Source organism: Peromyscus californicus, unplaced genomic scaffold, assembly GCF_007827085.1.
Source record: "Peromyscus californicus insignis strain IS unplaced genomic scaffold, ASM782708v3 Scaffold_2__1_contigs__length_46816999, whole genome shotgun sequence".
NCBI classification, from domain to species: Eukaryota; Metazoa; Chordata; class Mammalia; order Rodentia; family Cricetidae; genus Peromyscus; species Peromyscus californicus.
Window position 1 is genome coordinate 8,914,342 of NW_026294540.1, and position 25,206 is coordinate 8,939,547.

Genomic DNA, 25,206 nt, shown 5'->3' on the forward strand with positions numbered 1-25,206 from the left:
CAGCAATTAGGATTTGCTTTGGACAGATTAGGAAATGAGAGACAGAGTTAAACTTTGCTGAGCAGGGTCACAGCTCGGTATAGCAAAGCCAGTCTCTGGCATCCTTTTCAGAGCCTTCTGAATTCAGATACTCATGGCGTTGAGCCCCTGGGTAATTGAGACCTTGGGGACATCACTGCACCCCTCTGAGCCAGCTCACTTAAGGCAGTTCTGAGGATCCTGTGAAGTAACATATGTGTATGAACCGCCTTCGTTTTGGGGTTTAAGGTTTGTGATAGTTTCCAAGCTTCATTGCTATGTCAGTTTTGTGTCCCCCCGTTTTACATTCCCACCTGTCTCTCCTGCATTTTACCTTTCCTTTGTTTCTTTGAGACAGTGTGTAGCCCTGGCTGGCCTGGACCTGGCAGAGATCTGCTTGCCTCTGTCCCTGAGTGCTGGGCTTATAGGTGCACACCACCACGTCCCGCTCATTCTACCTCTTATGAAGCCAACTTTCCTCCCTCCCTATATTTTGGGTCTGAAAACTGGAGGGTTGGAAGATAAGTGTCCAGTATCAGCACTTCTCCCATTACTCTGAAGAAGGAATGCTGGTTATTGAACGCTTAGAGCTGGAGGAAGGGCCTGCTCCCCATACAGCGCAGTGTGAATGTGGCACACAGCAAGAGCGCTGGGGACGTTTATGCAAGGAATGCCTGCCCGCTCGCAGAGTGGGCGCCAAGGGCTCCAGTAGCATGTGTGCTTTAGGAGCTCAGCGCTCGGTAGGCAAGCGAACCAAGCCCTGGCTTCGCGGTGCCCGGGTTCGAATCCCGCGACCTCGGGCAAGCGCCTCGCTGTCTTTTGTGTCTCCGAGCCCCACTCCTCCGCCCGGTTCGCAGCGGCCGGTGGGCGTGAGGTTTCGAGGACACTCCTCAGCACGGTCGGACAGGCTCGCCCGGCCCATGCCGCGCCCCAGGCCCGGGCAGCTAAGCTACCAGGGCTCGGAGGCCAAGCCTGCAAGCCGCGGCCTCCTCGGCCCGCGACCGACGCTCGCCCAGCGCCCAGGGCGGGGCGTCCACGCAAGCCCCGCCGTCCCACGGCGGCCCGCACCTCTTTCTCTCCCTCCCTCGCTCCGTCCCCGCTCGGAGGAAGGCCGCGATCGGCTCAGCAGCGCCTCCCGCGAGCCGCCGCCGCCGCCGCCGCCAGGGCCGCCAGGGCCGCCGCGGCCCCTCCCCCGCCCCCCGCGCGGCCGGCGCCCGTCACGTGACGCGCCGCAGCCAATGGCGGGCCGAGCCGCGGTCGGCGGCCGCCATTGCTGTCAGAGCGAGCGAGCCCGGGGAGGGAGGAGAAGCGCGGCCGACTGGGGAGGAGGGGGGGGTGGGGAGGAAGAGGAAGGAGGGGACGGCGCTCGGCTGCCGGGGTCGCCCGCTGGCTTCGTCCGCACCCCCCCCTTCGCGGGCTCGCGCGGCGGCGGCGGCGGCGGCGGCGGCGGCGGAGGCGGCGGCGGCTCGGGGGGCGGCTGCGGGGCTCGCGTGCCTCACGCGCCGGCGCGGCCGAGGGCGAGTCGCCCGCCGGCTGGAGAGATAAACAAGGCGGCCGACGAGGCGGCGAGGCGGAGGCGGAGGCGGCGGCCCTGCGCGACAGCAGAGGCGGGCGGCGTTGCCGCGCCGCGCCCCCCCCCCCCCCCCCCGGCCGCCACCCGCCGCCGCCACCACCGCCGCCGCCGCCCTCGGGCCTCCCGCGCGGGCCTCGCGCCCCGGTGCCCGCGAGCCGCCGCCCGGCCCGGCCCGCTCCGACATGCCCCGCTCTGGCGGCCGGGCTCGCGGAGGACCATGACCGCCGCGGCGAACTGGGTGGCGAACGGGGCGAGCCTGGAGGATTGTCACTCCAACCTCTTCTCGCTGGTGAGTGGCGGGGCGCGGGGGGGGGGGGGGCCCGGCCCGGGGTGGGGGGCGCGACCTCCCCCCGCCGCGCAACTTTCTCCTCCCGGAGCCCTGGCGGCGTCGGCGAGCGCGGCGCCCGGCGTGGACGTGCGTGTGGAAGTCGGGGCGCTGCGGACGCCGGGGCGCGCTTCGGAGCGCCCACCTCCGTGGCAATCACACCCCCCTTCCCCTCCCCTTCCCCCTCTTTTTTTTTTTTTTTTTTCTTTCCTCCTTCCCGAAATGTGGAAGGCTTAGAATTCTGCCTTGTGCCGCCGCCGGCGCCGGCGATCTGCAGGCTCGTCCTCTCTCCCGATCGGATCGGCCGCTCTCCCGCGTCTCAATTTTCTTTCTTTTCTTTTCTTTCTTTCTTTCTTTCTTTTAAATTCCACAATGACACCTGCGATTTCGCCCGAAAACAGTTGATGGAAGGGCGATTATGTCAGGGAAAGGACTCTGGCGGCGGAAGCTCGCACGGTTGTAAACACGGACAGCCGCCCGCCTCTCGGGGCTTACTACGCCGGAGAGCGGGAGAGCTATTGCTCCGAGCCCACGGAAGGTGGAGGAAGCTGCTGCTTCTCGGCTCTCCTCCGCTGCCTTTAAAAACTGTTTTCTCTGCCTTAACAAGGAACATACACTCTCACACACACACACACACACACACACACACACACACACACACACACACACACACACGAGCAACAAGCTGGGCGGTTTGATAACATCGCTTTTATCTTCCTTCGCCTCTCCTCTCTCCCGCTCTCGTCTCTCTGATAATTGACAACTTTTGCTTTGGAAGTGCAACGCCTGCCTTAATCTCGAAGCATTTAGGGTGTCAATTGTTCTCCTGGAAGCCTGGCACCCGGCGACGGCGGCTCGATTCATCGAAATTAAAAATGTATAGGGCTCCAGCAACTCTTTCCTGGCGGGTGGCAGTGACATTTGGTGGTAAATGCCATCTTTGCTTTTTATTGGGTCGTATTACCTAGCTCTGAAAACATTCGCGTTGTTAAACCTGGCGCTTAGACTGATAATGGGAGTGCGTGGTCTTTAAATACGCGCTTTGTGCCTGAGTTACTGTATGTGGAGCTATGTGCCCGGGAGAGTACGAATTTGTTTAAATATTGAGCAAAGATTTGTAAACAGATGTAAGGCAATTATGTTTCAAGCGTAGAATATAATTGGAAAATTGGTTGAACGGCTTATTTAATTTGGCCTTAAAAACTAAACTTATTTAGAATTGTGTGTCCAATATTTTTTTTTGGGGGGGGTTGTTGGGGAACGCTGCCTTTTGGAGAGCGTGCATTTATTGCAAATTATTTGCTGGAACCCCTGCTGTAGATCGGAGCTTTATTTCCTCTCAGTCCTTGTTTACACTGGATAAATAATTTAGTGTTGAAATTGTAATTAGTTACATTTAATTATGGGTGGCATAGATGCTTTTTTCTCCCCTTGGAGACTAGTGGAGAAATAGGAATTCTTGCCAACTTTGGAAGTGTCATTTTATTTTCGTACAGATAAAGAAATCAAGCCTGATTTTGGCCTACAAAGACCTAGTGACATAGTGCTCCTGCTTCCACGCATGTAACAGCAGGCTGATTTCCTCTCGCCCTGAATTTTATCTAGAAGCCAAGTCTTGAGGTTAAGTTGGAAGTTGGGGTTCTTCCCTTCACTACTGTGGTAATTCACCCTTGACCTTTTGATGTGAGGATAAAACTACTTTCCCCCCACACCCCCACCTCTCTTGTCTGTCATTTAGTATTAGATTCAGGGACCTTCATAGATCAGCAAATGTATTGATTAGGGGGTATTTAAAATGGTTTTGTTTGGCGTCTGGGTGACCACATTGACATATTTACAGGTAATTAAAATAACCAAGTCAACCCATTTTAGTTCGGGAGAGCTCCCAAATTACCATACATCATGCTGACTAGTAATGGCTTGTGTGCATGTGGCTAATTTATTCACAATGAATTGTGTGGGCACATGAAAGGCTGTTGGTGCATGGTCGAGCTGTGGGGTCATTCCTTATCTCTGTGAGCTTCAAGGGGGTGATAGTGTAGAGATGAGATGTTTGAAATTCTTTGTTGAAGATTCTGGACTGTGATTTTTACCGGCCTAAGGATGCATTCTGGGTGTTTCTCCCCTAAACATCTTTAAAACAAAGAGTTGACTTTTCAATATAATTTAAACTACAATTAACTTTTTGGGTAACCCCTTTGAAATGCAGAGATGCTTAGATTGGTTTAAAAATGTAGAATGTTTATGTTTCCTGGTACCTGGAGATGGATAAATGCTGTTTATTCAAAATGACTTATTTATTCTTACTTTATGTGCATTGGTGTTTTGCCTACATATATGTCTGTGCGAGGGTGTCAGATCCTTTGGAATTGGAATTACAGACCGATGTAAGCTGCCATGTGGGTGCTGGGAATTGAACCCAGGTCCTCTGGAAGAGCAGCCAGTGCTTTTAACCCCTGGGTCATCTCTCCAGCCCTAAAATTTATTGAAAAAAAAAAAAATCAAACTGCAAACCGTCCTTTTTTCTGATTCCAAAATGAGAACTTTTCCTGACCCTATCATATTAAGAATACATTGCCTAAAGAACATAGTTGATTCCAAAGGGGATGCAACATCACCTTTTCAAAGTCATATATTATATCCGAAGAAGTAGGTACTTAGCATTTTGTACTTTTTGACGTTTTGGCCTGCAGTTTTGTTTGTGAGCAGAGAAGAGTTATTACTTCTAGAAAGTGTACCCGCACGTTCAGGTTATCGTAGATGGAAGTGTAAGCTCAAGTAGAGCCGTGTGGAAACAGTGACCCACCACTTTCTGTTATCCTGAGGTCATCAGCGTGGCTTAGCAAAAGTTGGTTGAGCAATCAGGCACCTTAGGATTTTTGTTTCTAGTCTTTTACTGGGTTTGTTTCCTGATACTGCCCGGGTCCTCTTTCCTACACTCTCTTTCCCATTTCTACCTGGTTTCCTAACCTGTGAAAAGCATTGGATGTGTATGATGCGGGTCACTGCTCTTTCTTCCTCTCCGACTGTGAGGTTTGTAGCCACGGCAGTAAGTTCATGCCTCGCTGTGCCTTTGTGACACAAACTGTTTTCTCCTTCTGTCCATCAAGTTTTGGGGTGACTCTTGGTTTATTCACTCACCTCTAATGTAGTTAAGTGTTTAAATCTTCCTTTTTTGGAGAATGTAACAGTGTGCCCTGTGGCTGTGAACTCACCTTTGAGGGAAGACACATTATAACTTCCAGATGCCCAGTGTATCTTTTTGTTTTTTCTTTTGAGATAATGTGGAGAAAGTGACTTTGTGTCCTTTAGGCTAGACTTAAGTATGCTGGGTACTGGGACTTGAGGGAGCTATTTCAAATTCTTAGATGTTTGTTCCACATTCATGTTTGATTTGCTTAAAACCTCCCTGACTATAGATAATTGGGTAATGGTGTCAAATTCGCACTGAATTAAAACGCATGTACACACATTAGTACTTCACTTCCTACTGAGGACCATTCATTTTGTATTTGAAGATTTTAGGGTAAATTGTTGTAGACCTAATTTCCTTTTGTCTTATGAGAATTATTTTCCCCTCAAGACAAGGAAGGTAGTTGTAAATGTTAAAAATCTGAGATGTTGAAAACTTAGAAAATAAGTAGGGAGGACTGTCAGATGGAAGTGAGGAAAAAGGGAGATTTTTACTGTTTCAGAGTGCCCCAATACTGCACACAGTTGTTGTTTTTTTCACCCCAGTTTGCAGTTTTAATATTTAAAATAAACATACATTTAAAGCATTTTTTTTCATGATGCTTCCTTTTCTTTAATGAAAATATTTATAATATGCCAATGTGTTTTCTGTTTAGCATTTGTTGTTAGTGGCACATGGTGTTATAGTATTTATATTTTTTTAATGGCAATAATTGCTACCCGGTAATGGTTGCCATATTAACCTCCAATTGCTAGTAAATATTTTTAAGTACATAATAGACAGCAATTTAAGGCATAGTGTAGCAGTTTACTGGACCGTTTTAAAGAGCCATTTGTACGTGTGATGAGTTCATAATTTAAAGAGAAATAATGTACCTGAGATCTGTATGTGCCAAAGGCTTTGACATGCTCATTGGGAAAGAAGGCTGGGCCCTTTCCTCTCTTTGTGAAGAGAGCGGGCAGGGTTGTGTTCAAGACAGGAAGTGTTGGTTGAGCGTTTGCAGGTGCTTTTGTACCTTGTCATTTCTTTGGCCTGTCTGGTCATTTTGTCATGAATATGTTAGATGATTTATATTGAAACAAAGTCTCTCAAGGCATTTCTCTAAATATCATCGACTTAAAGTTGTGGCTTATATTAATTAGTGTGGAAAATTGATCTTTTTTTGTTCACTAGCTAATTTAGCTTAGTTAATTGTGAGTTAATTGTATTCATCAAACACTTTCAGAGTTCTATACTGTGAGATGAATAAAGACAGAATTGAGATGAAACTCTGTCTCAGTGTGCACAGAGATGCCGTAGATTATCTGAATGTTTTTTATGAATAGTTAATTCAGCTATCAAAGTTTGATTCAGAGGTAGACTAGATATTTTTGAAGCTTTGACTTATTTTTCAAGAGAAGATAATGTTATTTAAGCTAGTACAAGTACTGATTTGCATTCCTGTGAAAGAGGATGATATGTTTATTTCACAGGAGCTAGCCAGTGAGAGAGATTAGGTAAAGTTTATGAGAATAGGATGTGATTGGATAGTAGGTGTGACTGGTGAACTGTGCTTTATAATCATTTATTAGAACCACAGAGAGCAGACTCTCCTACATTGCTGTTAGTGTCCTTTAAGACTCACTGCATGTGGATATGCCTGATAGACCAGAATCTCTGTTTGGTCATTTTAAAATAATTTTGTTGTTGCAAAGAAATAACATTCAGTGCATTGCAAAGAGAGTTAATTAGATATCGTAAATTAGATAGCCTATGGGAGTAGCTTCCCCCTCCTCCCCAAAAACAAGAAAATATGAAACATCAGCACACATTTGCCTCTTAGGCCTTAGAGTTTTAGAATTAGAGACTCAATATTTGTAAGTGTTCTTGGAATGTCTGACTTTCCCTGCTGATGGAACTCATCCTTCTGATCAGGTCCAGATAGTTCCCTTTTCTGCTATATGCCTCTAGTGTTTATTTGAAAGCTTTGAAGGTGTTAGCTTTGTTCTGTTGAGAATTTACTTCATTACATAGGGGAGGTGATATTCCATTAATCTTGGTAAATATTAACATAAATGAGGAATTGTAACTTCAGACTCATTTGCATGAGTGAAATATGCATGCTTGCCCATTTTTTTAGTATAGGCATGTGTACATCAACATAGTTTTCTAGCTTTGCTTTAGTTGATTGAAAATAGTTGTGAAATTTTCTTAAAATGCTGTAGTCTGTTTCATTTTATGTTACTGTATGTAAGGCAGTAGGAGAGGAGACCACCCCTTCCCAGCTGCTGTGGTGGCCATCCATCTCTAGGGAGCCCTGCCTCTCTGTGTGATGTATTGGTGATGTTTGTTGGACAAGTCTCCTTATGAAGTGTCCTTTAGACTCCATTTGGGTTCTAGTCTTTCTAAAAACCCTAAGATGACTGCTTTCTTTCCAGAGGAGAGTTGGGAGAGTCCGTTTCCTTTACTGGTGTCTGTGGATGTTTATTTTCTCATTCTGGGGGAATTGTGGTAGGATGGTCTTCAAGCTGTATTTGTATTACTTCACAGTAAAGCATACAGCTTTCTACATTTTGTACCTTTTTCAAGGTAGTGAAATTCCATTCCTGTTAAAGGAACTTCCTGCTTATTATATGGAAGTTTCACTTTGGCATTATTTTGTATAGCTTAAATTGTAGCTTTAACTTGCTGGATGAGGAACTTTGAGATCATTCATTCATTCATACATTCATATTCTCTCTCCTTGTCCTTCCTTCCTCCACTCCTCCCTCCTCCTCTCTCTCTCTCTCTCTCTCTCTCTCTCTCTCTCTCTCTCTCTCTCTCTCTCTCTCTCTCTCTCGTTATTTTTGAGACAGGGTTTCATTTTGTATCCCAGGCTAGCCTGGAACTCACCAGAGATCCCAGGCTGGCTGCAAACTCAGGGTAATTAGAGGCCCTGGCAAAGGTACTTGACCCAAGTTCCACATCCAGAACTCTCACAGTGGGAAGGAAAAAACCAGCCCTTGTAAGTACTCTGACACAGAGTACATGTACACACACACACACACACACACACACACACACACACACACACACACAGGCACATAACGATCATACATCCACATAAATGTAATGCAAATCTTTGTTAGATTCTTTTGGCTATAATTTATTCTTAATTTATATAAAATCACTGCATTAATTGGACATTTGACATTTGATCTTAAAATTAAAAGTGAGGAAAACATTTGTTTCAAATAAAGTAGATAATTATGAACAAGATTTTCATAATACTGTTGGAAAGTTTAAAAAACGACACTCTAACAGCTTATTAAACTTTATGAAGATGATTATTTGAGACAGGGCTACACTGGCTGGAGCTTGCCTGGTACCATATGCCTTTAATTTGACCATTCAGAAGGGAAAGGTAAGCAGATCTCTGTGAGCTTGAGGTCAGCCTGGTCTATATAGAGAGTTTCAGGATGCATAGAGAGACTCTGTCTCAAGCACAAGTGTGTGTGTGGGTGTGTGCGTGTGTGCACGCGCGTTCACACATCACTACCGCCACCACCACCACCACCAGTAATAACAAAAAACCAAAAACAAAAAATATGAAGTAACTTAGTGGATGATTGTTCTGTTTTCTGAATTTTGTTAGACTGAATGCACTATGGTTGACGATATCCTGGATTGTCTAAGCTTGCTGACCTGGAGTTTTGTGACCCTTTGGGAATTAAGTCTGGGCCTTGACCCCAGAGTCCTTTGCTTTCGCTCTACAGGTTGTGCCTTTCATTACATGGTCACTTTTCATGAGCCCAGTAAAATGGGCAGTGAACTGGAACAGGCGCTTGAACCAAATTTCATTTTTTTTCTAGTAATTAGGCAAATAGGTTGGGCACAATCTGTGAACTTAGTGGAAATACAGAAAGCAAGGTATGTGAAAAAAATCGTCTTGAGTACATCTCGTTGTTTTAATAAACAGTTCCCTGGCTGCCTGGAACTCACTGTGAGACTCAAAGAGCTTCTCTAGCCTCTGCCTGAGTGCTGGGATTTCAGACGTGCCCTGGAGGTCTCAAGCACACAACCTGGCCCTAGTGGGAGGCTGAGGACAAGCCTGTCTTGACTGTTGGTGAGGAGCAGGTTGACTGGCTCCTGCCCGTGCTGTTCTTGAGTCCTTCCTCACAAGTGAGCTGTTACCGAGAGGAGGGCTGGCTTTGAAATCCAGCTTTGCACGTGGCTCTTCTTTTCTTTTTCTTTTTTATTATTAAGACATTTTCTATTCATTTTACATACCAACCACAGATTCCCCTCTCTTTCCTCCTCCCGCCCCCCAGTGGCTTTTCTTTTCATATGTAACTTCCCTGTGAACGAATTTAAAGTGCAGGAAGATTCTGCTCTGAGCTGTAACTGGTGAGACTAGGAATTGAACCCTGGTCTTACTTGTAGTTGATGGTTACTCCCTTGGCAGCTCCGGAGTGCCCTTTGACCTTACTAGCAAGTCTGTTACCATTTTGAGATTGGTCTCTGAGAAGGTCAGAAACAATACCTGATAAATACATTGTTCTTCTACACACCACGCACAGTAGCCTGACAGGCCAGTTGTCCCTTTGCTGTTCTGTAGAGAGAGGAGTTAAGGGCTGCCTGGTTTCTGATTTTCCTTGAACCGTGCGTGCGTCCGTCTCAGAGCCTTCCGTTAGCACTGAAGGAAGGACCTCACAGATCTGTAGTCCCGCTGCCTGTGAAGGGTGCCGTCAGCTTTACTGTAGAACTTGAAATTGCTATGCAGGTGTGCGCCTTAGTCTACACTGTTAGGTAGGCCTCACTGGAGGTTTATTTTCACAAAAAGCCCTCCCTGCCAGGGGCTGTTGCAGTTCTGCTGCTGCCTGCTGCTGCTGCTGCCTTGTGCTGCACTTAATGCTGCGCAGTAGAGAACACTCACTGCCTTTCCTAGCGTTCTCTTGGGACTGATCCCACAATGGGAGTGCCAGCAGCAGTTTCCCTTAGCCTGTCGTCTGGGCCTCCTCTGCCTCGGGCAGTGGGAGTGTGTGTCCGAAGTGGTGGGCCTGCCCTGCCCTAGGTCCAGGAGAGGATTGTCGGAGGATGCTTGAAGTGTATGGAGAGGCCATGGGTGCCACAGAAAGAACAGAAGTTCTGCACCCTCCCCCTCCGTGCGGCTCTCCCTGCTGGCACCCTCTCATTAACATGTTGAGAACATTGGCAGGTTCTGTGATGTTATCAGGAGAAAAGATTTTGTTTCTTTACCTAAGCTCCTCTGTCCTTACACCGTCTGAAAGACAGGCTTTTTGCTTGCTGTTTTATGTGGTAAATGAGGACTTCTGAGACCCAAGGAGATGAAAGGGATTTGGGGGTGAGATTGGATGGGATAGCCAATAAACTAATATTTAGAAATGTTAATTTTTTGTATGCCGTGTTTGAGAAATTTAGAATATGTATAATTCATTTAGGAATAATGTACATCAGAAATGATTAAAATCTAGCTTGCACTTACCAAAGGGCTAAGGGTCTGACGCGTGGGGAAAAGACCTACATGTACGATTTAATTTCAGAGATGCTGTATGTCAGGCCCGGAGGGAGCTGCATGGCCTGTGTGATGCCTTGAAGCTGGAAGACCAGAGGGAGCTTTAAACTGGCCTTGGGAGGGGCAGAGCGTAGGCTGGGGCTCCTGGGGAGTGAGGAAGGCGGACTGTGGGGCGCAGTTCACAGCTCTTGAGTTTGCTGGGAGACTTTGCTGAGGTGGCATGTAGAACGCTCTAGTTTATGGCTCTGCCTCTTGGCTTCCTTTTAAAACAAAGCACCGAAACTTACTGAGGTGGAATTTTCATTAGGTGGAAAATTTGAAGTGTGGGCAGGCCAGTTTAGATTAAGAAACGGCGATGTTAAAATAATCTTCAGCTTTCTAAAATAATCCAGCTCTGAACTTTAAGGAAACAGAGCTGCATTGTGCAAAGTGCTAATGACTAAAGTGACAAATATTTCAGAAACTGGACAGACGTGAAATCTTAAATGAGCAGATGGGACACGAAATGAGAATGGGAGATAATCCAAGACAATATAGGAACTATTAAGAGAAATGAACTGAGGAAAAGCAAGTGTGTTAAGTGGTATAACATGGGCTGTGTGTGTCTAAAAGCCTTTCTAGGACTGCTCCCTTCCAGAGACAAATCAGAGTTCTTGAGCCTTCTGAACCGCCCTCCTTCAGATTCTGCACTTTTCACACGGTAGTTTCTGGCTCATGATTACTTCTCATGGAGTGACCCTACTGCTGTGGGTGGATTTAAGTCTTGAGTGTGTGTGCTTTAGGTAGACAGTGAAGTTTGTTTTCTCTGATGTGAAAGTAAACAAAGAGGGCAATCACAGTTTTTAAGGGCTGCCATGGATCTTGAATGGCAGGCAAGGCTTGCTGTCAGGCCGCTTAGTGGTTAGTGACAGTGAGGGTGGAGTCTGTGTCCTCATGGGCCAAGGGGATGGATGGACGGCCCTGAGCCAGCCTGAGTCTCACGAGGGAATAGGAAGAGCAAGCTCCCCAAAGGCAGGTTTGCTTTTGTAGATTAGGAGCACCAGAGGCAGGAAAGGTGGAGATGTAATCGGTGGGTTGGCAAAATCCTGCTGGTGTGGCTGGGAAGGGGCCTCTTAGAGATAAGGATGGGAGACCATAAGAGAGGAGTAAGTGTGGGGGAGGCAGGGCCGCCTCACTGCAGCGTGAGTGTGCCCTGAGCCCAAGGAGTTAGAGGACGGTCTTTTATTTTTATTTTGAACAAACAAAATCTTAAAATTTCTGCCTTTTAAAATTACATTTATGTGTGTGTGTGTGTGTGTGTGTGTGTGTGTGTGTGTGTGTGTGTGTGTGTAGAAGTGGGGATGGTAGCCACAGGTGTGTGGAAGACACAGGACAACTTGTGAACAGCAGTTCTCTCCCACCTTTCAGGTCCTGGAGACTGGACTGAGGACCTAGCTTGGCAGCAAGTACTCACTGAGCCATCTCACTGACCCCCAAATAATTTATGAAATCATAGCTAAAACTTGGGCATTTCTATGTTACAGTGGTCCACAGCAACAATCTCTTTCATTTTTTGTTGTTATTATTTATTTATTTATTTTTGGTTTTTCAAGACAGGGTTTCTCTGTGTAGGTTTTTGCCTTTCCTGTAACTCTGTAGCCCAGGCTGGCCTCGAACTCACAGAGATCCACATGTCTCTGCCTCCCAAGTGTTGGGATTAAAGGTGTGCACCACCACCGCCCGGCTTGTTATTTTATTATTATTTGTTTGTTTATTTGTTTTTGAGACAGGGTCTCACTGTGGCTGTGGCTGTTGTAGAACTCATGTGTAGACCAGGTTGGCTTGGAACTCACAGAGATCTGCCTGCCTCTGCCTCCCAAATGCTAGGATGAAAGGTGTGTATCATTACACCCAGCTTAACAAGTACTTTCTTTAAAATTTCCTTTTAATAAGTGATTTGGGCTTGAGTACAACCCCCAGGAGGAGCTTGGATTTGGCATTGGCATGCAGCTGTGGGCGTTAGTAGTGAGGAATTCCTGCCTCAGACTGGTGGGACGGAGAGTGGATGGGCTCCAACATACTGAGGGCTGTCCTCAGGTCTCCATGTGTGTGGGGGTGTGCTTGTGCATGTGTGGAGGCGTGTGGATATGCATGCACATACACAAAATGAATGCATTCCAGGCCTGCTGGATGTTTTGTCCTCTCAAACCCTGAGTAAGTGGTACAGTGACCTTTGTGTTAGTGGAGGTGGGCGGTGGTTGGCCTGGATAGTGAGTGCAAGTGTTTGCAGAGGACGCACCGGGATAATAAAAGACCTCAGAAATAAAGATGTCCTTTGCATGGTGTTGCATGGCTTTAATCTTACCACTGGGAGGCAGATTCACAATGGATTTCTGTGAGTTCCAGGTCAGCCAGAGTGGCATGGTGAGACCCTGTTCAAAACAAAACAAAACAACATAATCCTCCATCCCCCCAATTTGAACATTTTCTCAGTTTTAGGTGATGTAGATGGTTGTGTGTGTAGTTCTCCCTTTGAAAGTGCTTTTCATATTAAAACATGGAATTAAAGTCCTATAAAAATGTGATTTAATCCTAGAATAATTGACACTTTAAGGAAGTTTAGTTATATAATAATTACCCTAAACTAAATTGGGTACTTTAAAATAAAAAAACGTGTTTATCTATTTTGTATGTGTGCCTGCATGTGTGAGTGTGTGAACATTAGAACTGGGAGTCAGTCTGTCCTTCTGCCATGCTTTTGGGGACTGAACTCGGCTGCCAGACTTGCCAGTAAGTGACTTTGCCCCCGGAGCCATCTTGCCAGCCTGTGGCAGCACTTAAAAAATCAAATTCATGTAACACCGGAGCAGTTTATCATTTAGAATTTATGCTAGAGCACAGAGCTAAGCAATGTGTTCATCCTACCATTCAAAACTGCAGGGTCTTAGCTGACGCCTAAGGCACTCAAAACAAGGTGTGCTAGTTTCTATAGAGTAGACCCGTCTACACAGATTGAGCATCATCGGGTTCCCAGGCCTCCGCTTATGGCCTTTGGGATGGCACAGATCTCAGGACACTTGCTGCACACACCTCAGGATCTGAGTTCCAGCTCCTGGACCCCAAAATTATCCTCTGATCTAGAGGTATGCATACACTCACATGCGCTTACACACACACACACACACACACACACACACACACACACACACACACACACACACACGGCGGTGGTGGTGGTGGGGAGAGACTCAGTTCATTGTGTATAAATTACTTGAGATATATGTTCAAAGTATAATTTGTTGGTATTGGTGCTCTGGTGGAGAATCTGGGCTTTGCCACCCTGACAGATGGTACTATTTTTGAGTCTGTCTGTAGAATGAATCCTTTAACATTTAGTTACATTGTAGATACTTGTGAGCATCCATGCTATGGGCTGTGAAAGCTAACAAACAGACTTTTTTTTAGTAAATTTTATAAATATGATTTGAAGTAGAAGTGTTTACTTGTATTCGGGAGATTTTTTAATGAAGTTATTAAGATAAATGGCTTGTGTTGGTAGTTTATGTGATAAACTCCAGTTACAGTCCATGTGGAAAGTGAGTGGGACTAAGACAGGTGTCTATATGCTAAAGTAACTGAATTATGCTGTCAAACTTTCTTACAAGGTAGGTGTGCGGCACTGTTAAGATCCAAAAGAGCTGACTTGACAATCTCCAGAAAGTTGTGAGGAATGGAATGGTAAATGTTAACATCTATTTTTAAAGATGCCTTAGATTTTAATATTGGCACAGAGCATAGAAATATTTTAAACAGCCCAGTCGAGTGTTAGTGTTCTGTGATGCAGCTTTATCTAGCTGTTTGTAAATGTTTGATCTCGATGATAATATTGTATGGTTTTGATGAATGAATTTGTCAGCTACACACATGTATAAATAGTATACTAGTTGGCTATAAAGCAGCATTTCTAGGCCTCATTGGAAATAATTTATTTTATTTAATGCCTGCTTTTGACTTGATGGCAGACAGGACTAAGAGATGAAGGTTGGATCCCAGGAAGGAGTTAAGTACATTCTGTGTTTCAGGAGGCAGTCTGAACAGTTTTAGAGACACAACAACAATGTGGCCAGACTTGTGTTTTAAAGAGAAAGCTCATACAGGTTGTAATAAAGGTGAAATAAAAGATGAGGGGAAAGGCTTTTTTTTTTTTTTTTTTTTTTTTTTTTGTGGTGGTGGTGGTGCACATTAAACCTAGGACCTCACACATGCTATGCAGGCACCCTCTTACTGAACTGGACCCCCAACCCAGGGACGGCTCTTAAGAGGATTCTAGGCACAGGAAAATGCAGGACCAGCAGGAATGAAGAGAAGGGAATGGATTGAAGTAATATTTTGGAGGTAGAAGTGACAGGGTGAGGTGAGCAATTTCCTGGGGGTCAAGTGGTGAACAGATTGCGGTTTCATGCCATTTGCATTCCTGTGCATGCAAATGGAGGAGGCTCGCTTGGCAGCATCCCGGGTTCTGGGACTGCTGCTTTGAACACAGGTGTAGGAAGCGCTTACCAGCCCTGCCTTCCCAAGCCTCCCAGAACTGAAAGAACCCTCAGCTCGGGAGAGTGAGTGTGTGGAACATCAGTGCTTACCAGCTGCCTATTCCCAGAACAGTAAGACTTAGGAGGCGAGAGAAGAGATGGGAGGAAGGTGGGGGAAGGAGAATGCTGGATGGCTGGTGGGTACGTAGGGCCTTGGGCAGGAGGGGGGTGGTGGTGGGGTGTGGAGGCGTGAGTCAGACTGTTCTGGCAGAGGAAGAACTTAGGAAATTCACTTATCAGAAATGGGCACAGAGAAGCCCTGACAGGAAGAGAGGAAGTAGGGGTAGGTGTGCTTCCAGCAATGGGCTCTCTCAGCCTGGGGCACCTAGTCCTCTTCTGGGAGCAGGGCTAAGCTGGGCAAATCAGGTCCGTCCTTCCTGTGTGCAGCGGCTGTGGGATGTTTCTTACCAGCTTTGTCTGTACTGGCTCCCAGTGAACTTTAGGGCCGTGTGGTTTGGCAGGAAGGTGACATAGACTGTCCTGCATTCTCTCACGCCGTAGTAGAGGGTTGCTTTGGGTCCCAGTAGACGGAGAAGTGCATGTTGGTAAAGACTACGCAGTTTATATATATGGGCACCTAGTCCTCGTTCTGATCCCTTGACGTCTTCACTCCTACCATCCTAGTCTGCGCTGCCGTAGTTATTTAGCACGTACCTTTCTGATTGTACAGGTTTGGGGTAGTTACTTGGAGTGTCATTTGGCCATGCCAGTTTTGCCTCATGTATTTGGAAATTTCTCTTCCTCCTCCTCTGCTCCCTCCTTCCTTCCCCGCTTGCCTGCCAGCCCCTTCCTTCTTCCTTTTTCGGCGCACACCTGGCCTCCTTGTGCTCAGGAGCCTTCTGTGCACTACTGTGCTGTGACTCGGCAGCTCCTCATCCCAGTCAGCACTGAGGTGTGCAGGCCTACTACAGAGCTCCTGATGGAGCCTGTGGGTGGTGGGGCCTCTCCACTTGTCTCGGTGCACTTCCTGGCACAGCACGGACTAGCCCTTGTCGACTGGCTGTGAACTCATTCAGCCTTCCCAGGTGGGCACCTGGAAGCAAGAGTTGGCTCTCCTGAAGTTGTCATGTTTCTCTCCAAGCGAGGCAGTACGAATGGAATACACAATATTTTCACCAACTAAACCTTCCAGGAAACTGAAACTCTGAAGATGACGTGCGCCTGACTCAGTCCATTAGCTGAGACCTCCCCAGCGCTGTGTTCTCATCAAGGGTGCGTTCCTCTGCACTCCAGCCACGGTGCACACAGCAGCCTTTATTCAGCTGTATTCACCAACATCTTCCATGTGCTTACAATTTTCCTAATTATAATTTTAATGGAAAAGTAATTTCTTTTATAAATTAAATAAAATATTACTTAATTACTCTCAGATTCAAGCAATACGGAAATGGCTAACATAAACTCATAAAGACCCTCTTCTCCCTGAGGAAGACACCAACCAGGAGTTTAATTTGTATTATCCCCCCGCCCCCCACACCAAGTTCTCGTATATGTGTGTGCACTCCTGCTCACGCAGTCAGATTGTCTTACTAGATTTCTAAAATCGCACATCGAAGTCACACATGAATTGGAACATGTAGCGAGCTGCTCATTTTCAGTATGAGCACCCCCAGCCCTGCCCTGATGCTCTCTTCCTGCTCCCCTCAGAGTGACTCTGCCCCTGAGGCTTAGGTGTGTTCCACATGTTGGTAGGTACTCATGCTGTGTTCTCCTCCTGCACAGAGATGCAGCTGTGAATCGGTCTGTGCCAGTTTCTGTGCGCTCTCCTGACGACGGGTGATTGTAGCTTTAAAAATTAGAGATGGGGGAGGATGACTGTCACTTCTTCCTGTAACATGCTTTTCCACTGTGTGTGTGTGGGGGAGTGTAAATTTAGACGCACCTTTTCCTTTTCTGTTGTTTTGTTTAACAATAACATCCTTTCTTCTAAGATGATGTACTGTTGTGTGCTTAACCAGCAATTATGAGGAGCATTAAGACACTTTCATTTTTTTCTGCAATAATAGTTCAACAGTAGATTTTGATAGACACAACCACGAGCTCTTCAAGAACATGTATCAGTTTACATTTCTGCAGACAATGCATAATTCCCATTTTTTTATCATAACTATCCTGGAAATTGCTCAATTCATGTTTCGCTTCCTTGAGCAAATGTAGTTCAATATTTTAAGTTTTGTTTTTTTGATTTCCAGTGAGATTCTGGACATCTTGTAATATTTCTGTAGAAAGTGTTTAATCTCTGCACAGGCCCCTTTCTTCCCTGAGCCTCTGACCTGCACTAGGTGGGACTCTATTCCAAGGCTACCCTCCCATGCCGCGCATTTCCCCAGCTTGAGTGCTTCTGAACAGGAGCAGTCATGGCCTGCTGCGGCAGCTGCTTGCCAGCCTGCACAGTTCGCTCACCCCACTCCCCTGAGCGAGGGGAGAGCCTAGGCAAGAACCTCAAGTGCCGGAGCTTTGTGAAGCCTGTCTCCCGTCGCAGGCCTGCCAGGACTTCTGGGACACACTTGCTAGCTAGTCAGGTCTTTACTGCTGCCTGTCTTTTTTGAGCCCTTAAAATTCAGCAGTGGAGACCACATCGTTCCGGCAAGTACGAGGGTAGGAATCACTGGGGCGTATAGATTTGCCTGAGATTAATGGGGTGATAATACAGTTTACATTTTAAAAAAAGTTTCAGAGATTTCAGAGATTAATGGAGTAATAATGCAGCTTGAGGTTGATTCATACAGATAGGTAATCGTCTTTTTCTCTTAGACTTTATTCTGAACGGAATCATCTAGAAGGGGGAAAATTAGGATAGCTAATTGTTTTGAGTCATGGGGAGGAAGGTGAAAACCTATGTAACTGTATCATCTGGACACACCTCACCAGCAGTCTTTTAGTTTTTACAGTGAAGAGCCTGTCACTCAGCTCCTCACATCAGAAGTGACTTACTCCAGCAGCACACTCACGTGCTCATTTAAAGACACCTGACAGCCTGGACATGAGCAGGACACTTGGGGGCAGACATTTGTCCTTTGACTGTCACCTGTTGTATAAGGTCCAACACGACCATTCAGACTCTGCTCCTCATGGTGGCTCTGTGTCAAGGTAGTCCCTGTGGAAAACTTCTGAGCGAGGATGCTTGAGTGTGCATTGTTACCCTGAGCAGTGTGGAGGACCGTGTCTGCTCTCAGGAAAAGGAACGGATGTACTCTGGATGAGTCCGCACTGGGGAGCCACACTGCAAGCTTAGTCCTCGTGTGTCATAGAATTCTCTTTGAGCTAAGTTTAATAAATCAAACAATCAAACAAACAAACAAAAACATTGTTGCTATATGTGGTCTCCTCTCAACACCCCTGTACATAGGGAGACCTTGTCTCAAAGGAAAAAATGAAAACACCTAATGATGAATTAAAAAAAAAATTGAAATATAACTTTACTATATATATCCCAGGCTGGCCCCAAGCTTGTGGTCCTCCTGTTTTCTTCCCAAGTGCTGAGGTTACAGGGGAAGCCAGTGCTGACCTGTGGTTAGGCTCACAGGCACCTTAGAGGTGTACAGTCTTTTTTTTTTCCCTCCCGGGAGCAGGATTTCTCTGTGTTATTTTGGTGGCTGTCCTGGATCTCGCTCTGTAGACCAGGCTGGCCTCGAACTCACAGAGATCTGCCTACCTCTGCCTCCCAAGTGCTAAGATTAAAGGATGTTCATCTTTTGTTGGACAGCTGACTGATTCCATTTCATTGCTACTGTGAAGTGGAAATTATTTTGTCTGTTCTGTGTAGTTTGCCTTTGTGTGTGTGTGTGTGTGTGTGTGTGTGTGTGTGTGTGTGTGTGTGTGTGTGTATGTGTAATGCATACACACATACACACTTTTTTTTAAAAGACATGTCTTTCTATATAGCCCTGACCATCTTGCCATCTAGCCTCAATATAGGATTTTATTTAATCAGCACGTCTGTTGAGATAGTTTTAGACTGAGTTCTGTTGGTGGACTTTAATTCCCAGATAAACCTAAGTTCATGGTATATTGATTACCATTGCTTTTTGTGTTAGCTTTGATTTGCTAGTGTCTTAATGCTTTTTGTATTCATGCCCATGAAGGATATTGGCATGCAGATTTCTTATGATGTCTTTGTGTGGCCCAGGGCCACAGGATTATTAGTCTTACGATTTGTGTAGAACCTTCTTTCGTCCTTTATTTTTGAGACAGGGTCTCACTATATTGTAGACCCCGGCTGGTCCCCAACTTAGAGATCCACCTGCCTCTGCCTCCCAAATTCTGGGATTAAAGGTGTGCGCTATCACACCTGGCTGTTTTCTGAGTTTGTCTGCCATACTTTTTTTTAAATGGGAAAGTTTATTGTTAATTTGTAAATATCGATTTATGAGTTTGTGCGTGGAGAAGACCCATGTGTGTACCATGGCGCATGTGCAGCAGTTGGAGGACAAATTGTGGAAGTCATTCTTGCCTTCTCCCAGATTTGTCCAGGGATTGAACTCTGGTTGCCATGGCTGGCAGCAAGCGCCTTCTCCTGTGCCCTCTCTTTGGCCCCTGGGAAAGTTTGAAATTATGAATTCTGGGCTTTTCCTGTGTGTATGTGTGATAATTTTTTTCAAGAGTCTTGTTCACTTGACTGGCTGCCTTTATTGACATGAAGATTATCTGTGGTCAGCCCCGCTTTGCAGTGTTTGAGTTGTGCAGTGATGCGCCTCCCCCCGTCCAGGAGCTTGTCTTTCTGTGCCCAGGATCTGTCTCATCTACAGCAGTGGTCCTCAACCTTCCTAGCGCTGCCACCCTTTAAGACACTTCCTCATGCTGGTGACCTAATTTTGCTGCTGTTATGAATCATAATGTAAAGATCTGTGTTTTCTGATGGTCTTAGGTGACCCCTGTGACCACAGCATATGAGAACCACACTGGTTAGAGAAGATTTATCTGGTTTATGAATCTTTTGAAAGAGCCAGCTTTTTATTTGGCTGCCTTTCTTTTTGGTCTTTTTCTGACTTTCCATGTCATTCCTTCTCTTTACTCTTCTTAACACCTCTCCCTGTAAGTCCTGATTCTGTCTGTCCCTTTCCAGGGCGAGCATTGAAAGCTAGAGCTCTTTGCTGTGTACTCTTGAGTCAGATCTTACACATTGGATGTAGTGGAGTCCGTCATCAGCTCAAAGTACTCTGTTCTTTGCCCCATGAGGTATTTAGAAGTTTTCAGTTCAGATTTGACAGAGTAAAGGAGTTCCAGATTTTTGTGTTGTTGTTAATTTCTAATTTTATTCAGAGTTTTCAATTCTTAACAACATACGAGTGTGTGTTTGATGGTTCAGCATATGGTTCTTCTGGGTGAATGCACCATGTCATTTGAAAACGAGTGTGTTCCTCTGCTGTTGGTGGAATGTCATGAATGTCAGCGCAGTGTTGTTGTTAACAGCACTGCTCACATCTCTCTCCACGGTGACTTTCTGTGTCTTGCTTTGTTGCTGAGGAGAGACCATTACAGTCTCTTCCTATGTGCGCGTCTCTCTCAGCTTTCTGCTTCCTACCCAGCTCTGTTAGGTGCTGGCTCACTTGAGGTTTTTTATTTCTTCTTGTAGTGGTGACTTTGTTATTTTGAGACAAGGAATCTCTAGATAGACCAGGCTTGGCTTGATCTCCCTGTGTGGCCTGGATGACTTTGGACAGGGGCTCCTCCTGCCATTCCCTACTGCCGGGCTTGGAGGCATGTGTCATCACACCAGGCAGGAACTGACGTTTTTATTATTGCAGTTTCCTCCTTTGTTCTAGTAATGGTCACTCTTATGTCATTTAAGGAATTAACGCTCTCTTACAATGAAGATTAATTTTTTTCTATCATTTTACTGTTTTTATATTTATTGTCTCTTTAAATTTATGTGTTTATGTATCTTTCTTTCTGATATTGGATGTTTTTATGGTTTTTTTTGTTTTGTTTTTAACCTGAGGAACTTTTGAAAAAACATTTATTCTAGTGTAGCCATATTAAATTTTGTTCATCAAAAAATTATTCTGTATTTTACCTTCACTAAAAATGTTTCATTTTATATTTTAATTATGTGTATGTGTGTATATCCTGGGAAGGGTATGCGCACGTGAGTCCAGGTGTCCAAGGGGGCCAGAAGAGGGCGTTGGATCTCCTGGGGCTGCAGTTACAGGGTTTTGAGCTGCCTGATGTGTGTGCTGAGAACCGTAGGAGCAGAATGGACCTTTACCACTGAGGCCTCTCTCCAGCCCATTTACCTTCACTTCTTTTTTTTTTTTGAGGCAAGGTCTCACTAGGTAGTGCTGGCTGGAGATCCACCTGCCTCGGCCTCACGTGCTGGGATTCAAGGGATTTGTCACTACACTTGGCTCCATTTACCTTCATTTTTAAAGGATATATATATATATATAATATATATATATATAATATATAAATATATTATATATATATAACTTGATTATTTATCTGTTTTTTCCTTTTTAGTATGTCTTTCTGGTTTTGCTGTCTCCCCAACCCCTTTCTTCTGGGAATGGACTCCAGGACCTCACCAGTCCAAGTGCTCTCATAACTGAGCCCTAGCCCTAGCTTCCAGCTTGTATGTCTTCTCATTGCTCTGCATTTAATAATAGTATTTCTGTTTTCTCCTGTGCAAAATTTTCTTGGACAACTTTTAAGAATTTTTGTTTATCATTGTTTTCAAAAAATTTATTTTAGCCGGGCAGTGGTGGTGCACGCCTTTAATCGTAGCACTCAGGAGGCAGAGGCAGAGGCAGGAGGCTCTTTGAGTTCAAGGCCAGCCTGGTCTACAGAGTGATTTCTAGGACAATCAGGGATACACACAGAAACCCTGTCTTGAAAAACAAAAAAACCAAAAAATAAAAAACAAAAAAAAAAAAGTAGTTTTCTGCATGTATGCTGCTTATGGTTCATTGACCTCCTTGAATTAGAGATTTGTTCTCATAAATTTGTAGCTAACCTGCTTTGTTCAAAAGTCTTGGGTGCAGTTTCCACTGCACCCCACATTCTAGGCCCTTGATCCTGTGCTGTGTTAGGGTGCTGGCTGCTGTTCCTAGGCTTTGCTTGGTAGTTTTACGGTTTGGTAGATTCTCTAGCGTAGATAGTGGTGTCACAGGCTTTCAGGCTTCCTTGTGGCTGTTAGTGTCTACCCAAGCTGCTGGGGTTTGAACTGAGGCCCTTCCGCACCCAGACAAGTGTCCCACACCGAACTCCATTCCTGTGCCCAGCCCCTAACCATCCGTGCATGCACATATCTGTGAGTTTCTCATTTCAGACTTAGTGTGTTTGACCTTTAGACACTGAGTTTCCTGTCGTATGTTTATATTTTTCTTTAAATTCTTGACTATATTTATAATAGCTGTTTTTAAAGTGCATAGACAGCACATTATAATTGCTTTATTATTCTCATCTTTGGCTCTGTTCATTGATTTTGTCCTAGTAATGGGTCCGTCTATCTGTCTGTCTGTCTTCCCTCCCTCCCTCCCTCCCTCCCTCCCTCCCTCCCTCCCTCTGACTGCTACACAGTGTGAATACTCGGCTCTTGTGAGTCTGTGCTGTCCTTTCCTTTGGTGACTACATTTGTGTTGGTGGCAGTTAAGCTGCTGGCAGTTAAGGTAGCTGACTTACTGTTTTTTGAGGCTTGCCTGTTAGGGTATTATTAGTGTAGACTTTATGCTAGGACTTCCAGTGTATGACCCCTGCCCTTCTGAGTCTCTGGTCAGTGTGCACCGTGGTTAACTGTTACAGCCAGAGTGGCCTCTCCAGACAGTCTTTGGCTTGTTGACTGTTGTAGTGCACAGCTCAGTGCTTAGGAAGTTTTTGGAGAATCCCTATAATGTGGATTTCCTACATAATTATCTTCTTCCTGGTTATTCTCCACATCACAGGGGCTTCTCACTTGTTTGCCCTCTGTTAGGGAGCCTAGTTCTGCACTGCCTATTGGCCAAAGCCTGAATATGGAAATTTTATCTTTTTGCTCACTTTTCTACTTATTTATGGAAGGGGAGCAATTCAGATAAATCTTACTTTAAATTTAATTAATTAATTATGTATGTGAGTGTTTTGCCTACATGTATGCCTGTGCACCATGTGTGTACAGTACCCTTAGAAGCTAGAAGGGGGCATTGTATCTGGCTAGAACTGTCCTCACAGTTATAAGCTGCCATGTGGATGCTGGGAACTGAACTTGGGGCCTCTGCAAGAGAATCCAGTGCCCTTAGCTACTAAGCTGTCCTTAGCCTATTTATATTTTAAATGTTTCATTTCTTTGTGGATGTTATCTTAGTTCAAAAGTTAGCATCGAGTAATTATTTCAGGTTTTAGTCCATTTGGTCTCAGTTACAGCACTGGCTGGAGCGTGAAAGCAGCCAACAACAATATGTGAATATATGAGCATAACTGTGTGCTAATAAAACTTTATTTACAACAATAGCAGTCAGCTGTACAGGCCACAGTTTGCTGTGGTGAGCAGATCTAGTTCATCTTCACATCAGTCTTGGAACTTCAGAGTCATCTCAGCTATTTGTCGGGTTCACTCAACTCTTTCTTCAATTATGATTTATTCTTTACCCTGCTGTCTTAATCTGCTGGAGAGGATTGCACTCAAGGACATGGAGCCTCTACTTGTAGAGAGTGCTTAGAGTCCTCACTAACACAGTCCTTCACTTATCAGCTTATTCCTTTTTGGCTGTATTCTTTTTAAAGTGTGGAGTTAGGATTTAGTAGTGTCTGGTAAGGTAGAACTGTTGTATAGAACCTAGACACTCTTGTTTATTAACGTAGTTTAAAATGACAGATTTTGGCCAGGTGAGGTGCTGTGCACATTTAATCCCAGCATTCAGGAGGCAGAGGCAGGCAGCTCTCTTAGTTGGAGCCCAGCCTAGTCTACACAATGAATTACAGGACAGCCAGGGCTACATAGTAAGAGTCTGTACCCAAAAATAATTATTTTAAACCATTTTTTTAAAAGTAAGCTTTTAGTTAACAAAAAACCTTGTTTGGGCTAGAGAGATGGCTCAGTGTTGAGAACATACATTACTTTCCCACAGGACCCAAGTTTAGTTCCGAACATCTTCCTTGGGCAGCTCAGAACTGCTGTAACTCCAGCTCCAGGGGAGCTGATGCCCTCTTCTGGCCTGTGTGAGCACTGTACATGTGTGCACAGATACACTACAAATTATTAGAAATGAAATCTTAAAATTTGTGCTGACAAACAAAACTTCTGAACCTACTTCATTTGCTTATACTGCCATGAATCCAAGGCCAGCCTTAATTCAGGGCTCATTGGTAAAGTGTTTACTTTGCAAGCATAAGGAACCTTAGTTTGATCTCAATAACACACGTAAAAAAGTCTGGCTGTGATGCAAATTTTTAATCCCAGCCTCACCTAACTGGTACCAATGTCAGGTTTCAGAAAGAAGAAAAAGAGATGGGTGATGTCTGAGGCTAATCTCTGGCTTCTACACACATGTGCACACCACTTTGTGCATGCCCACACATACCTGCATACATGCAAGCACCTGACTACACATACATAAACCAAAACCAGACAAATTAGCCTTTTGGCTTTTAAACACAATTTATGGGACATTAAGTTGTTCTTAAGCTTAGGGATTTATCTATACTAAGTTTATAACTCTCCTTTTTAATCTTAAAAAATAACATTTTAATTTATTTATTTGTGTGTATGTGTGCGTGCACACGCAAGTGTGTATAGAGATCAGCGGACAACTTGTGGGAGTCAGTTCTCTCATTCTGTGTGTTTATTTTCTGGCTCACACCTGGGTTATCGGGTTTGGTGACCAGCACGTCTACCTGTGAGTCCTTATATTATTATTATTTTGAATTAGTATTGGCAAACTGAGGGAATAAAAAATTATAATGAAGGGAAAAGTTATAAATCAGTAAATGTATATGTTAGAAATCAGTTTTTCAGGCTAGAGAGATGGCTCAGGCGTTAAGGGGATTTTCTTGATTCCCTAGCACTCACATACTGATTCACACCCATCTGTAACTCCAGTTTTAGGGAATCCAGTACAC

General features: G+C 45.1%; 1 protein-coding gene across 4 annotated transcripts in view; it reads left to right on the forward strand.

Moving 5' to 3' along the window:
* The first annotated feature begins 1,723 nt into the window (after nt 1-1,723).
* Nucleotides 1,724-25,206, forward strand: part of Med13l (mediator complex subunit 13L) — a 223,574-nt gene continuing 200,091 nt past the window's right edge. For all 4 annotated transcript variants that reach the window (XM_052755188.1, XM_052755190.1, XM_052755189.1 and 1 more), the window contains exon 1: nt 1,724-1,880. In XM_052755188.1, the coding sequence (XP_052611148.1) occupies nt 1,809-1,880 (72 nt within the window). In that variant the 5' untranslated portion in view covers nt 1,724-1,808. The remainder of the gene's footprint in view (nt 1,881-25,206) is intronic.